Below are 17,427 nucleotides of genomic sequence, written 5' to 3' on the forward strand. Positions count from 1 at the left end.
TATACAATTTCGAGAAACAAAGTGGATGTAGTAATTTACTTTACTGGAATAGCTAACCTGTTATTTACCTTTAAGTCGGCATTTCATTACTGTGCAGTTTCTGGCAATGGAGGTGGTATTTTTTTAAGAGGAACTAAATATGGGCAACCATCAATATTAACACTAATTATAGTCGTAATATTAAAAGGTTTGCTGCCTGCCTGCTTGGTTAGAAGGGAGTAAGGGTTATGGTTGCCATGGAAACGTGGGTGGACCCACTTCGGTTGCCATGGAGATTTGCCTGGTTGCCAAAGCTTTTTCCTTTTACTTAGATCTTGTCGCACGCTACAACAGAATAGAGCGGTCTGAACGAACACGAGAGTGAGAAGGCCGAAAGGATAGAAACGTGTCAACACTGGGCAACTTCACCACAGTAGGCTCTCCCTTATGTGCTAGATGTCAGAACACTTCCTTTAATATTACCATCATAAGTTTCCGATTTTCATGGACATGGAAGGTACGAACATGAGGCTGCCATGTTTGAATACTTTCAATGTTAAAGTAAACTTAGAGATATCAATCAACACGGTAAATAAATGACGGGACAGCCGGGACGTGGCGGCGTTGCATAGTTAAGTGCTTGTAGTTTATAACGTGGTCAGTCTGAGACACGCGTGCAATAAGTAGAGGAAAATGTTGAAGCAATATTCGTGGTCCATAGAAACACGACGTGCTTTGACTGGGAAGAACTCTCACGAAGTGTGGTAATAGAACTCCACAAGCTGTCAAGGCAACAATGAACTCGGCATTGTTTCTGCTTTTAATATTAGGACTGTAGATGGAAAAAGGAAGCTGTCCGATTCTTAGAAAAATTAAAGTATCGGGGAGAATGAAAGGAAGGACGACGAAGAAAGTGAAAATGAAAGACTGCGTAGGCATCGCAAACCTTATACAAGGAAAAGAACAAGAAAGGAAAAGGGGTGTTTGAGAGGAAATATGAAAGAGTGGAACCTGGCACGGGTAAATGGAAGCAATGTCAGGCTTAGCATAGAGCAGGGCCTCTCAAACGCCCAAAATCTCACGCGTGCAGACAGCGGGGCAGAGTTCATTTGCACAGTGCATCGGTCCCACTCGGCTCTGGGCTACTCGGCTAAGCTCGGATTTGGAGCGTTACAGAGCAAGTGCGGAAGAGGGAGACAGCGCTATTGCTACAAATTGAGGAGTGGGGGTCAGCCAAGCAAAGTCGTCTTTTGCACCCTGCACAGTGCATGCACCCTGAGAGGCCCTGGCTTAGAGGATCGTGGTCACAAAACCTTTGTCGAGGTTGAGAGCCACTAGTCGCTCATTTAGCCGTCTGTTACGGGGAGTGAATACCGTGCGTGTATTCTCCCGCCCTCACCCACAAGGACGTGGGAGGAGTGAATTTATTTTCCTAACAAACGCCATGATTCAACAGAACTTGTTTTTTTGTTGCGTGCAACATGGATTCGCTGTTTGTGCTGAAGAAAACAATATCGAATATTTGTCTAGAGTAATAAATGGAATTCGGAGTAAATAATGTTTAAAATATTGATGATTGAGCTCTGGAGAGGAATGGCCCTGCGTACACAAATCTGGAACTTGGCTGGTTCAAGGATCAAATATTCCATATTTGTAACACTAACAGCGGTGCTCGTGCCTGTATTTCAATCAGTTATTGCTGTAATAAACTGTTGAACAGAGTTCAGTTTGCTGGTGATGGTTTCAATAAACTGTAGTTTACCCTTACCGGAACTTAACATTCAGTGTGTCACAGGGTGGCGATTGTGCAGTTCACCAGACCGTCGGTCATGTCTATGATGGCTGTGGTCCTAGATTACCAAGCTCACTGGCGGTTTCTGGCCTGTTTGCAGTTTTCCGCAATCACCACTTTTTATATTCTTCTAATTAATTAGAACTAATATAACATATAAGCTTTTCAGTCTTTCGACCACGCTGCTTCAAAAAAAAACATACCTAGCTGTAAAAAAATATACATTATTAAACAAAGAATTGTATGTTTCGTTCTAAAAGAACATCCTCAAATCACTTTAAAACATGCGCATATATGAACAATAGTGTTTACGTTGCGTAAACTTCTCATTGATTATACATTTGTGACTTTACGAACAAATAGGCACAAATAATGAATAAATTAGTCCTCTATTGATACTTTAGTAAATTATGGACAAAATTATGTACTTCTCAGCTGCTGTCATCCGTTAGTTTTTTGTTAGTGGCTTTACGTCGCACCGACACAGATAGGTCTTATGGCGACGATGGGATAGGAAAGGCCTAATATTTGGTTGGATGCGGCTTTTGCCTTAATTAAGGGTTCAGCCCCAAAATGTACCTGGTGTTAAAATGGTAAACCACGGAAAACCATCTTCAGGGCTGCCGACAGTGGGATTCGAACCCAGTATTTCCCGGATGCAGGCTTACAGCCACGCGCCCCTAACTGCACGGCCAGCTCCCCCGGTTCCGTTTGTTTGGACTGATGGGAGTTCTTTATCACCGCTTTTGGTCTTGAAAGCTAAGTAAGGGGTGAGGAGAAATTTTGTATGCAATAACTTTGTTTCGTGAAGAGGTGAGGGGAAGTGGAGGGGTGATGGGAATGTGTGTGCATTGATTCTGTACCACATTTCAATCAATCAATCAATCAATCAATCAATACTGATCTGCATTTAGGCCAGTTGCCCAGGTGGCAGATTCCCTATCTGTTGTTTTCCTAGCCTTTTCTTAAATGATTTCAGTGAGATTGGAAATTTATTGAAGCTCTCCCTTAGGAAGTTATTTCAATTACTAACTCCCCTTCCTATGAATGAGTATTTTCCCCAATTTGTCCTCCTGAATACCAACTTTACCTTCATATTGTGATCTTTCGTACTTTTAAAGACGCTGCTCAAATTTATTCGTCTACTAATGCCATTTCACGCCATCTCTCCGCTTACAGCTCGGAACATACCACTTAGTCGAGCAGCTCGTCTTCTTTCTCCCAGTTCTCCTAGCCTAAACTTTGCGACATTTATGAACAATTACGAAGCTCCAAATCTTGAGTGACGTATTGGCGTATAAAAAGAAAAGTGGGGGTTCTTCAAGTCCGGATAATCACGTTATTTACTTTAGGAATTAACAAATAGTGAATTGGATTGATCTAAGAAAAGATTATGCCAGACCTCGACTACCTTGTGCAGTTCACGCTATTTAGACTAAATACCAGTTTTAACGTTTGACGCAGCTGTCAGCTGGCATTCTGGACATAGATGGTTCGGTCCCCACTGTCGACAGCCCTGAAGACGGTTTTCCGTGGTTTTCCAGTTTCATACCAGGAAAAGGCTGGGTTTTACCTTGATTTAGGCAACGGCCGTTTCCTTCCCACTCCTAGCTCTTTGCTCTGCCATCATTGCCATAAAATCTATGCGTGTCGGCGAGACGTAGAGAAAATTGTAAAAAAAAAAAGAAATCGACGTTCCGTTTTCCTCTACGAGATGGCAGAAAAATCGGAACTCTATTGGGCGATTTATTGCGGAGTTTATTTTGTCGTGTAAACTCCAATTGTCAGTATTGATCCTTTTCATCCCGACACTTGGAGTGCAGAAGGAACTTTTCCAACCTATCAAAAATCCGACTTCCTCTACCGGATTTGAACTAAATACCTTGTGATACGAAGGCGGACAGTGGGGCAGAAAGAGGAGTGGGGTTTAAGGTTTCCTAAGAGACGAATGGATCGTACTGTTGAGGGTAAGAAAAGTAGAAAAGGCCGCCGTAGTAGTTACAAATAGCTGATTTTATTACGCTCAATCCGCTCATAGGTTTGTTTAGCGTTTGCGATAGAAGATGAATATAATATATGTGTGTGTATATATGATTTGCTGGTGTCAAATGAGGAGGGTTTTTGATCCACTCTTTGTAGTCACACCTCACATTCCGATTTTCGAGGATTCCCAGTCTTATTCATGCTTACTTTAGTGTTCATGACGCTTGATGTCTAGACAAGTATTTGTACATAGGATCACCGCTCTCATAACTCGCACCAAGCATGCTTTGCAAATATCAACTAGTTTCTAGTTCATTTGTTACCTGTAACTCGTTCGTTATAAGGTATTTATTGTAATTCTTTGTTGTGTGTCACTTGAAGTGATTTTGTATGAGACGGAGGATGGAGGTGGCATTTAAAATCACTTTCCATGTCAAACCTTCCATAATAAGAGAATACTGGATTGAATTGCGCTTATTAGCTTTAAAAAATGTGTTATTGTGTCTCGTGATGAACAGGAGGGAATATAATAATCCCACCCCTAGTTCCGCCTCGTCTAAAGCTGGGGAGAGAATTCATTTATTCGATACCTGCGTTAATTATCCTTCCTACAATTATTTAGCAATTACTACACTAAATATTATACTGAAAACTAGTATTGTTTATATTCATTCACAAATTATCATCCTTACTTAGCGCTTTCTTTTTTCATTTCTTTTTGCCACGCATTTTTAAAATACAAAAAAGTTTTGCTATTCTTGCCGCTGTAATCCATTCATTGTTTAATAATTTAACAATTTTGTGGTACTTCAAGGATCACCGTATCTTTAAATTTCTGAACGGTACAAACACATTGTCCCTCCAGTGCTATTTGATGAAAGCCAAGGGCGATTTACATTCCATTTTTGAAATATCGATTCGTCTATATATGCCCTGATTAGTCCATTGAACTAAATCTCGCGATTTTCACTGTGGTGTATTTTTCACCTTTACTCATGACAAGTGGAAGTCTCTTCTCTGCCTATCCTGAAATTTCTATCCGATGAAAAGAAGGATGTTTGATTGCCACTCGGGATCCCAGTACACCATTCGATTCTGTTGCTTTTACGCATTTTGTCACAAATTTATCCCTTTTGGTGTATGCCAATTACAATGATTTACAAGGGGCAGATCTTTGACGTGATATTTTCTGCTTCTAGTGCAGTTTATCATGCAGATTTCAAATGTGAAAACAGCTTTCCTCTAACACGTCAGATTTTGAAGATGCTGACAGAGGTTTATAATCAGCAGGGTGAAAAGTCAGGTTGTGACTTTCACAAATATAAAAAATCCTCTCAGTATTAATTACTGCGTTGATGGGGAGAAAGTTCCTTTTGGGGATCAATGTAAGTACCTAGGTGTTAATATAAGGAAATATCTTCATTGTGGAAATCACATAGATATGATTGTAAATAAAGGGTACAGATATCCGCACGTGGTTACGAGGACATTTAGGGATTGTAGTAAGGATGTAAAGGAGAAGGCATATACGTCTCTGGTATGACCCCGACTAGAGTATGATTCCAGTATATGGGACCCTCACCGGGATTACTTGATTCAAGAACTGCAAATATTCCATAGAAAAACAGCTCGACTAACTAGTAAATTCCGAGCTGTCAGTGGAGAGATGGCGTGGAATGACAGCAGTAGACGAATACGTTTGAGTGGTGTCTTTAAAAGTAGGAAATAACACAATATGGAGATAAAGTTTGGATTCAAGAGGACAAATTGGGGCGAATATTCCTTTATAGGAAGGGGATTTAAGGATTGGAATAATTTAACAAGGGGTATGTTCAATAAACTTCCAGTTTCTTTGCAATCATTTAAGAAAAGGCTAGGAAAACAACAGATAGGGAATCTGCCTATCCGTAGTGACAGATTTATTTTCCCTTCGAGCAGCGATCATCGAGAATTGTTATCATTGTTTTTCATACAAAGCCGAACATTTTAATTTGCTTCTGTTTTTATTGTAGGTGCAATGGACATTTTGGCGTCCAGATGTTGCATAAACTCACCAAATCTGTTTTGTTACGTGTGTGGCTATGTTAGAAACAAATCCAAATCCAATATATGCCAGGTGATGCATTAGCACTAATCTTAGCATGTTCATTAGTAGTGCACGTAGCAGCCAGTGCTCTAGTGATATTTCTGTCTGAGAGTTGTTTTCCTTGATACAATGTTAAATTTTGTAAAAGGTTTATGTCGTATATCTCAAGAACGGTGGTTGATAAGAGACAAATGGTTTGCATGTTTTGAATCAACATGTTTCAGTTGTCTTAGAACATGCGTTGAATATCGAGATATCCATTGAAAGTCATGTTTTATTGATTAGCGTTATCAGTCACTCACCATTGCTCTGCATTTAGGGTTGTTGCCCAGGTGTTAAATTCCCTAACAGCTAGTCTGTTCTGAAATGATCTGGAAAAGGTTGCAAATTGATCAAACAACTCCCTTGTTATAATATTCCAATCCCTAGCGTTTCTTGCTATAAACGAATATTTGTTCCAATTTGTCCTCTTGAGTTCTAACTTTATCTTCACTTCATCGTCTTTTCTACTCTCAAAAACCACAGTAAAGCTTATTCGTCTGCTAATTAAATTCTAATCCATTATCTGTTAATATGGTATAATATTTACTGGTTAACTATCTTCGACCTTCCATCTGCTGGTGTTTTATCCCGTAATAGAATGGATATTTTGCAAGCATTGCATGTAAGTATAAATTCTGCCAAAAGTCATTAACATGTTATATATCCACATATAAATATTTTATTCAATAAAATTCCAAGCAATAAGAAGGCAATATTACTAAAAAATTACGTATTTTCCTTGAAATCCATAGACTGTTTATTTTGTTTCAGTTATTTACTTTTTCAGAAATTGTACTGTATAGGTTTTTATTTAGGTTAAAAAACGAGGCATACGAAGGGAGCGCCGTTGTGAAGCAAATAAATGTTAATATTTGAGCATCATTCTGAATTGAAAAACATGTACTTCATAACTCTTAGATCACTTGTGTTCTGGCTCGTGACAACAGTGCAGGTGAATGCCATTATTCAATTCCAGAAAATATTTCTGTTCTCAAACGGTTCCTGTTGAAAATTTCTCCCATCGCAACATCATCATTTTAGACAGATGCATAGCATAGGTAGCCCTCAGAGTAGTGCGAGAGGCTTCGCCAGCCGGCACAATTCCTATCTTCGTCGCTAGATACGGGCTTCATCCATTTCATTCCTAACCCGCTCAAACAGGCTGAGAATTTATTATTATTATTATTATTATTATTATTATTATTATTATTATTATTATTATTATTATTATTATTATTATTATTATTATTAGGGAATACACCCGTTATAGCTAGGCGAAGTACTTAAAAGCTTGAATTTGCCTTCCTCTGTGCCCATATTTCTTTCTTTCTGTTTTCAGACCAGGTTGTTCCAGCCTTCTTCTTTAAAATTTTCTATTGGTCAACTTGCCATTTGTGAATTTTGGATCTGAAGAATACCCAGTTTTGGACATATGCCGGTGTAATTTCCGCCTGTTTCAGATCGGTTTTTATTCCGGCCATCCATTTCATTTTGTCCTGTTTTGGCTTCACTCGTGTTTTCATAAAATTCGACTATTTTTCATAATGTTATTTTGCATTATGTCCCACTAACTACTTTTGCGGTTTTCGGAGATTCCGAGGTCCCGGAATTTTGTCCCGCAGGAGTTCTTTAACGCTCCAGTAAATCTACCAACACGAGGCTGACGGATTTGAGCACTTTCAAATACTACCAGATAGAGCCAGAATCGAACCTGCCAAGTTGGGGTCAGAAGGCCAGCGCCTCAACCGTCTGAGTCACTCAGATCGACAGTTCGACTGTTTGTTTTGTAAGCCTGTCTGCGTTATTATTATTATACTACGGGTTGCGATTTCGATGACTTGATCACTGCGCTATCGCTGACGATAACGATGTTTTTGATAACGGTTATTTGCTTTTTTATACTGTTATTTCCGTTGCGATCTTTCGTTAAACATAACTTAATTTTGTGGTACATACAGTACCATGCTATGAACTTGTTGTGTGTTCCAAACAAATTTGTAGTATTGGTTTTACACAAATTAATTTCCTTTAAATAACCCATTAGCGTTTTTCGTGATTTGTTTGCGGTGCGTGTGTGCGTGTTTTTGCATGACATTTATTAAAGAGATTCATTGGCACTGACTGACCTAACTCGTGCAGTGCACATTATATGGGGTGTTTTTCTTGTTCTTGTGACTAACATGGGTAAAACATTCAGATCATTATGTCCACGACACTTATTACTCATCAGGCTTTTTTTTCCTGGGATTATTTAACCGTGAAGCAGTTTCCGATTTTTATTATTCATTGAGGCTCTGAACTTGACCATGAAGTCTAGAGCTGAGTCTGATATTTGCTTCCACTTCTGCCAATCTCCTTTTTACATTTTTTCTTCCCACAGTCCTTGGTCAAATCTACTATTCTTTCGATTTCTTAGTAATAGGTTTACGAGATCTGCGGAATCTTTAATTTTTACGCCCTTCGTTATCATTCTCCTTTATTTAGCTGTTTCCTTCATTCCTGCATCGAACTTCTTTCTTCCCTGATCAGTACCAAGTGGGGGCGTTCATGTCCTTTCTATAAAAACTAATAATTATCACCACGATCACTAATCCTCAATAAATGAATATGCATTGCCAGCGTGATGAAAATGTGAGAAGTCCTCGTTTTGTTCCATAAATATATGTAATTTAATATAAATAATATTATAATAATAAAAATAACCTTGTCCCCAGAACTTATTTTGTGGAATTCTTGGAGTAGTGTAATTTCGCATCCGAAAGTAAGTTAGCCAGTAAGTAATATTTAATTTTACCTGGCAAGATTGAGGCTGTCAGGCTTCACTTTCATTTAAACCGGTACAGAAATATATATTTCATTGTATTACATTACAGTAATTAAATTAAAGTTAAATGAATAACGTAAGTAATGATAAATGATAAAATCAAATCAAATACAAAATAAATTAAATTAAAAGAAAAGAAAAAACGCTTAAAACTAATATAGTATTTTGTCGCCAAGGAAGCAATACCTCGTATGTTCCAATGCTCTTCCTGTCCATTATTTTCCTAGACAGCTCGCGCCTCCCAGCCACTTGTGGATATGCAGAACAATCTTCATTGTGTTCATTTTCTATGGCTACTTGCAAAGGAATAAGAACCTTACCATACTGTACTATAGGGATATGTGTTTGCACTCCTACTGTATATGAGGCATACCAAAATGAACACAGTGGAATTTGTTCTGATGCACTGAATATCCATAAGGGACTGGGAGACGTGACCATTCCTAAGGAAAATAATGGACAGGACGAGCATTGTGACATACGAAGCATTGCTTCTTAGGCATTGATATGTAAAATGTATGTAGTGCATACAATTTAGTAAATTTAAAAAAAAACTATTCAGAATTTTAAATTAATCTCCTACCAGGGCATCCGTAACAATAAAATGGTTGTGTGTAGTTGCAACAAGTTTTCATAGGATCCTTATTGGTACATAAAATGTATCCAGAGAGTTCCTTTGAAAGTGCGGATAGCACTTATCTCTGTGAACTTTCAGGTGCGGGGTTTCACTCACGGGAGGCAAGTTCTAAGAACTAGGGGTACTAATTTGCGTAATCAAGGTAATATAAGGAGACGGCTACCTGACTGTTCGGACCGTACATACAGTACATACGAGGGTAACCCAGAAACGACTGCACCATATTTTTTTCTTCAACAATTATTTATTGATCACAGTGAAACTTGTACACAAGAAAGAATTAAGATTCTTCTACACTCCCTATTTTTTAACGTAATCTCCTTCCCATTATATGGCCTTCCTCCAGCGAGACACCAGAGCATGTATGCCCTGTCGGTACCAGTCCTTGTTCTGTTCATGAAGCCATTTTTTCACTCTACGAATCATCTCTTCGTCATCATGATCTTAGCAGAGGAAGCAGTTTCTTTGAATATTTTCTTCTGTGGACAGTCAAGATGGTGCCATTCCATCGATTGCAGTTTTGTTTCGAGCTCAAACTGGTGAACCCAGGTTTCATCATCCATCACAATCCGGGATAAGAAGGCTTCCCCCTCAGCTTCAAAATATTGCAGCAACTCAGAAGAAATGGGGTTTTTTTTTCGAGAGTTTTGTGTTCCTCCGTAAGACGGCGCAGAAGCCATCGTGAACACTTTGTTGCGTAATCAAGAGCACTGATGATTACACCCACACTTCGTTTGCTGATTGACAGCTCCCGCGCCAAATGCTGAGTCGTTCTGCGTCGGTCCTCGCGAATGAGCACATCAGCACGCTGCAAATCTTCGAGCTCTGCCGAATAGCTTTCAGATTGTCTCAACCTCTGTGCCCAGCTACTAACTGTACTTCTATCAACTGCTGATGCTGCATTAACTGCACATAAACATTTATGAATGTTTCCAACTGTTTCTTGCTTCGCAGTGAGAAATTCATTCACGATACGCTACTTGTTACATACTTACGGACGCTATGTTGAACCATCGCTGTAAGCACGCTATCTGTTGGAAGAAGCGGTATCTTTGCACGCGCACTCCGAAAACTTAAAAGAATTCATATCTGAAGTTTCGCATTCGTACCATTGTTAGGGGCTGAGGAAAAAAAAATGTGGTGTATTATTTTATGGGCCACCCCGTACATATATATATACTTAATAGAGCGTTTTGCTTTTCATCACTGTGCAAGCTTCTCTAAATTTACTAAACGCCGTCATGGTGTTCTTTTTGTAACTAGCTCTGTGGCCACGTTTACTTCTATACCTCGTCTAATCATCGTCTTCTTGGTTTTTCTCTACTTCTCCTATCCTCTACAATACCTATCCTCCTCCATTCGTCTCACATGACCACCACCGAAGCCGTTTTGTGCTTACAGCTTCATCAGTGAAGTTCATTCCTAATTTAGCCTTCATCTCCTGATTCCGAGTATGCTCGTGCTATATTTCTCACCTGTTAGTACCTGCGGTCATTATCGCTACTTTCATGTCTGTAAAAGAACTATTTTACCGAGCTCGATAGCTGCAGTCGCTTGAGTGCGGCCAGTATCCAGTAATCGGGAGATAGTGGGTTCGAGCCCCACTGAAGATGGTTTTCCGTGGCTTCCCATTTTCACACCAGGCAAATGCAAGGGTTGTACCTTAATTAAGGCCACGGCCGCTTCCTTCCACTTCCTAGGCCTCTCCTATCCCATCGTCGCCATAAGACATATCTGTGTCGGTGCGACGTAAAGCAAAATAGCAAAAAAAAAACTATATTAATTATTTTTGTTACCCTTAAGTATATTCATTCTGATTGTCACTCCGTGTACATTTCTTGACACAATCATTGATCGGACTCTTGCTTGGGAGGATTTGCTTGAAATGTTGTGTACTTCGTAGGAAGCTATCTTCATTTTCCTCAAACGCTTTTCCCACATCTGTGGGGTGCGAACTGTGTCGCACATGTGGATTTGGCCATGTTTTACGGCCGGATGCCGTTCCTGACGCCAACCTTGTATGGAGGCATGTACTTACTATTGCGTGTTTCTCTGGTGGTTGGTAGTGTACTGCGTTGTCTGAATATAAAGGGGAAAATGTTGGGACAAAGACAAACACCCAGTACCCGGGTTAGAAGAATTAATCAAACGCGATTAAAATCCCCGGCCCGGCCGGGAATCGAATCCGAGATCATCTGAGCCGAAGGCCTCAACGCCAATTAGTCGGACTCGTACGAAGTTATGCACCTTGAAATAAGAAATTTTCTCGTTTTACTTAAACCTACCATATTTTTCCATGGAAATCCGAGGGACGATAATAGGAATAGATCTCCTCCAAACCTTTTAAAAAACTATACGGAACATTGCTCAGCGATAGTAGGCTATGTAACATAATTTCGGAGAGCGTGAACTGTGTGTTCATTGATTAAACAACAGAATTTAAATTCAAATCAAATGCAGTTTGATAATATTTTTCAAATTGAGCCCTGAGCGCTTGTGTAGATATGGAGTGAACAGACATTTACGCTTGAGCATTTTTTCCCCTGACTGTTTGGAGAAATAACATTAAGTTACCGCTTTTTTGCTCTTTTGAATTATTCAGAAACCGGTAAAACTTGAGTATCCCTGACGGCAAGATATTTTTCGTCGAATACACTCACGAACCTGAAAATTGATGTCAAATCAAGGGGCAACGTTAATACAAAACGCTGCTACCAACTCCTCAAAGCTAAATGTATCTAGACGCTAGTATCAGGACCGCCTAAAACATAATTGTAACCCTTTGCCCTCTATATCGATGAACTAAGTGTACAAAATATCGTACTATCTTATTCGTACACGCTGTGGTTATTTTAACTTTGTTATACACAGATTTAAGCGAAAATTGTTTATTTTAAAATTACAACATTGGCGCCCCTGACGGTTCGGATAAATAACTTTACCATTGTTTTGCTCTTTTTCATTATTCACAGACCGGAACAACTTGATCCCGAAAGGTTTCTTCGGGAAATGGAATATTTAGCTCTTAATCGGGACGGGGGTGGGAAGTCCGGGGCGAATGGTAGGTTTTTCCTACTCTTTATACCCATTCGTCTGATACTCAAATGAGTCTCTCAACCTTAGGGGTAACAAATCTAGGGCGACCAGATCGATTTTTATTAAACATTATACCTTGCTTTTTGTAGACTCTATTATAAATCTGTAAAAGACGACCTCGGATTTTTTAGTAATAATAGGTTAGAATGCAAGCTTCTTTGGTTATTATGAAGTTATATCTAGCCCGTTCTTTCGTTATGTAACGAGAGTAACATAAATTTTAGGGGTTCTGGTGGGCCGTACCCCTAATATTTACACAACACTCATAGCATAACCGTCGTGCAGCTTAGACTATACCTGTTGCTCGCTTTACAAAGTTTTCATTCTAACCTATTACAGTCTCTACTATTACAGAATTAAGAAAATAACAAAACACATATGTTTGTGAACAGCTGAAATACGACTGCGACAATGGATACGTGTACAAGATCAGATACGCATACGGAAGAAGGGCGTGCCGAACGAGCGGGGAGCTCGTCCATAGGAAGAACGCCGCGCGCGCCGGAGTACAGGATGCCTGATCACTGTGTATACATGATTAACACTATTATTATTATTATTAACATTTCTTAATTCTTCTGAACCTGGGATTAACTGCTTTGTTTTGTGTATTTTTGAGCATGTGCTAATAGAACTGACTCCTATTTGAAAAACAAATCTTCAACGTCTAATAGAATGTTGAAGGAAGATTATCAGAAATTCAGGCGAGATATATTTTATTCCGATAGAAATTTTAGTTAAAATGCTTCTTGAAAATTGAATTTTCTCTCATTCAACGTGCCGTTTTGTTCTTTTCATGTTCCAGTCACCAAACTCCGAGAACACTGGGACGAAACCAATTCGAAGGTGATGCAGCGCAAGACGCAACTGGACGCCATGCTGACGGACAGTCAGCGTTACGAAGGGAAGCGGCTGGAAGTGGAAGCTTGGCTGTCCCGGATGGAGACCCGTTTAGACCGCATGGGTGCTGTGGGCCACACGGCAGATGTTCTTGAAGCTCAACTTAGGGAACAGAAGGTATGTCGTCATGAGATAAGATGATTTAGCATTTATGGAGTTCGAAATTTAAATTTTCATATAAGCACTTAGCCCTCTTTTCAGTTATGAATTTTTCTTTCTGTTGTTAAAATTCCCTGTTTCACTTCTTCAGTAGAGTTACAGTTAATTTCGTTCTTGTTTCTGGAAACTAATGTTAAAATTTTTAATAGATACGTAGAAGTAGATTTTCGTGTATCTTACCGTCCATGGTTCGGTTCCAGTCGTACCATGCGGAGCTCCACCAGTACAAGCACCACATAGAGCTGTTCAACCAGCTGACTCAGAAACTAATCGCGGTGTACCAACAAGACGATACCACGCGCGTCAAGAAGATGACAGAAACCATCAACCAGCGCTACAATAACCTCAACACAAGGTAAGTTTTCTTCAAGTCAGTGATGAGTTTTGTTTCCTAAACACGCAACCACCACAAAACACGAAATAGTGAACTAATTCCCCCCCCCCCAACCTTCCCATATAGGAATAACGTCAGGAAGGAATGTAAAATTGGTTGAATCCTTACGTAGTACCGATCTTCAGTAATTGGTAAAATCCGTATTAAAGAAAGATTTACATTCAAAAATAAAGGGTGGGATTCTTCACCTGTTCAATACAACTTAAAATGTGATATAAATGTCACATTTTATTAATAATTTTTTTAGGTACCAGTTTCGGCATTTTTATGTCATCATCAGGCTAGATTTAGCAAACACGGACATTGAATAAATTACATATGTATAGACACAAAAAACCTTCTAAAAGTCTAGCAATTGATAATTGCGTCACAATATGAAACATTTGACTGCATAAGACTCTTATACATCACAGTAAAGTTCTATACAAAAGGTAAAATTGATCTATGTACAGCTCTGTGCATTACTATCACCTGATGATGTTAAATGCTACAATTGTGCATAGAGTTACAGTAGCCAACAAGTTTTTGTAAAATCTTCTGTCTAGACTATCTACATAGGTGATTAAAATTAGAGTATTGACCTTGAAGCAGTATAAAATCTTTTTGAACGTTCTATCATGAGAGATTTCAGCATATATACATCATTAACTAAATTTTTCAAAGTATTACTATATAGTATAAGAGAGGAGAGCATTTATTGTCAGATGTTTGTTAAAGATAGTTCCTCAATGGATTATAATCGGAGAGCCATCATAAACTGGTCGGATTTTTTAGAATCAACTAGAAGGCTTTCATGGCTTTGCTTAAAACTTACTGACATAGCTTGACTATGGTTTTTAAACCTATAATTTCAGTAGTATATTCAAACATGTGAATTGACTGAGGCCGTAGGTTAACGGGTGCAAGTTCATGAGAAACGATGTTTTCAGGTGGTCAAATGTAATTCTAGAAGGATCTTGATCAGTGGCGGCTGGTGCAGAAAATCGGTTTTGTGCTGTAACCCATCCCCTCTTCAAAAAAGAAATATTGAGAAACATGTCGGTATGTGGTTTTCAAGAGGCTCTCCACTGAGTTTTCCACACTGAATAAACACGCAAACAACCCCAACACATACACACATTCCTCATAATAAAACTATGTAATTAAACACACAATAACACCTGCAATGGCAAAATATTCACGAACTCAAACACTTGGTGCGAGCGCGCAAAAACAGAACTTCACAATGTTACCTAAATAATTGAAATAAAACCAGCAACGTCGTAATAAAAAATTACATGTTATATTTTTATAGTGTCATTTGTAAACTAGACATTTTTATTAAAGAAAATCACGATATCATGTCCTTATTTTAACAACATAAAATGTAATTACAACTTTTATAGTTCATCGATTTACAAAGGTGACTATGGAATACGCAAATTGTGAGTATTCTACCTGGTTGGTATTACAAGACCTGGCGGGAACGGCTTTACAGTATTTTGTTTCCCCGTCTGCTTTTAGCGATCCTCTCTTAAATACTACCGCTGAGTCAAGAGGGTGTCACCTGCCCCGTTCTCATTTCGGTCGTAATGCAAGTGTGACTAGTGCTACCTCTCTGTGGTCGAACGAAGAATCGCTGTGAAGTGATGTCTTGCCGGTCTTGGCTGTTGTTTCCACAGCCTATCGTAAAAGTTGTGCACGCATGCCCAAAAGGCAGAGTTCCTGCTTTCTGGCAAAAAGCTTAGAAATTCTCCCTGAGCTGTAATCGCACAGCCCAGCACAGCCACCCGGCGTAGAGCACACGACTAGTGACCTGGTTGTGAGACGAGTTGAATAATTTCCTATTCTTTGGCTGACGTCTTTTTCAATGCACTGTATTTGATTGCAAATAATATTTTTAAAGTAATTTATTTTTCAAATAGGCAATGTGCTGCAGCACTTCAGCACATAAGGTAGGGCCGCCCCTGATCTTGATTCAAAACGGACCTCAAGCACCACGTTACCGGCAAGACGTTAGAGAGGAACTGACGAGCGAAACTGCCGAGCAGTGTGTCAGGCAACAAGCTGTCACAAGCCTTAAATTATTGTGAAGTGCGGCATTTCGCACTCGCCCGTAACCCCTAAAAACAAGGTTTTTGAATGTAATCTGTAGGGCTGTAATGTTTGGAGTTATAACATGCCACACACACACACTGCATCTTAGGGCTATTATATCATAATCTGATACTGCACATGCTTGGTGTACACCAGTGACTTGCTTCAGCAGTCTGATTCAGGGCATGTGTCTGTTAATATACTAACGTAGCTGCAGTCGCTTAAGTGCGGCAAGTATCCAGTAATCGGGAGATAGTGGGTTCGAGCCCCACTGTCGGCAGCCCTGAAGATGGTTTTACCGTGGTTTCCCATTTTCACGCCAGGCAAATGCCGGGGCTGTACCTTAATGAAGGCGACGGGCGCTTCCTTCCCACTCCTAGCCCTTTCCTGTCCCATCGTCGCCATAAGATCTGTGTGTGTCGGTGCGACGTTAAGCAAAATAGCAATATATATAATATATACTAACGAGTAGTGTATTTGGAATATGTGTATACCATTATATACAGGTGTAACAAAACTTTAATTCGCACTCATAAACTAATTCTGTTCGTATGAACAGGCGATCGTTTGATGAGAATGTTCGCAATACTTTTGAGGTTCATTTTATTTTTTTATTTCTTGAGTATGAAAATGCGTGTCGTTCAGTTTTCCTTTCGTCAGTTTACTGCGCAGGTAAGTTTCTAACCTTACCAGGACGGAAAGAGAACGTTCTAATGTGCATGTAAAAACAGGGATAGTTAGAGCGATCTTTAGAAACTTGTTCTGGAATCAATAAAACTTGACAAAATTTTGGATGAATCAGATCTAATTAAATATAATAAACGTATACGTGATATGTCCGACTGATTGGCTGAATGGTCAGTGTTGAGGCCTTCGGTTCAGAGGGTCCCGGGTTCGATCCCCGGCCGGGTCGGGGTTTTTAATCACCTCTGATTAATTCTTCTGCTTCGGGGACTGGGTGTTTGTGTTTGTCCCAACACTTTCCTCTTCATATTCACACAACACACTACACTATCCTACCAACCACCACAAAAACACGCATTAGTGATTACATCCCTCCATATAGGGTTGGCGTCAGGAAGGGTATCCGGCCGCATAACAGGGCCAAATCCACATGTGCGACACACTTCGCACCCGCGACCCGACAGGTGTAGGAAAAGTGGTAGAAAAAGAAGGATACGTATACCTGATTTGTGATTCCGGATAAAGTAATGAAACGTTCGTAGTGGGCTTGTCAGACCACGCCTTTCCTAATGCACAGGGCAAAAATACTCCGTTTTTGCTAGGGCTCTACCACAACAAAAAATTAAGCTGACCCCCGTTCCTTGTCCTTTCTGTTTCTTCTGTTAGTAGCGCATCCGGAATTGAATGCAACGGTGGGTTAATGCCTGTATCAGGCTCAACGGAGGGCATTTTGTACATTTCATGCCAGAAAGTGTTTCATATGGTATGCGAGAAC

At 39.6% G+C, this 17,427-nt stretch overlaps 1 protein-coding gene across 1 annotated transcript in view; it reads left to right on the forward strand.

Annotated features, from left to right (window-relative positions):
* LOC136884743 (dystrophin, isoforms A/C/F/G/H) overlaps window positions 1-17,427 on the forward strand; it is a 1,317,506-nt gene that overhangs the window by 1,288,103 nt on the left and 11,976 nt on the right. Inside the window, exons 51-52 of the mRNA XM_068230054.1 lie at window positions 13,245-13,456; window positions 13,699-13,853. Coding sequence (XP_068086155.1) covers window positions 13,245-13,456; window positions 13,699-13,853 — 367 coding nt within the window. The remainder of the gene's footprint in view (window positions 1-13,244; window positions 13,457-13,698; window positions 13,854-17,427) is intronic.

Source organism: Anabrus simplex, chromosome 13 (genome assembly GCF_040414725.1).
Source record: "Anabrus simplex isolate iqAnaSimp1 chromosome 13, ASM4041472v1, whole genome shotgun sequence".
Classification (NCBI taxonomy): Eukaryota; Metazoa; Arthropoda; class Insecta; order Orthoptera; family Tettigoniidae; genus Anabrus; species Anabrus simplex.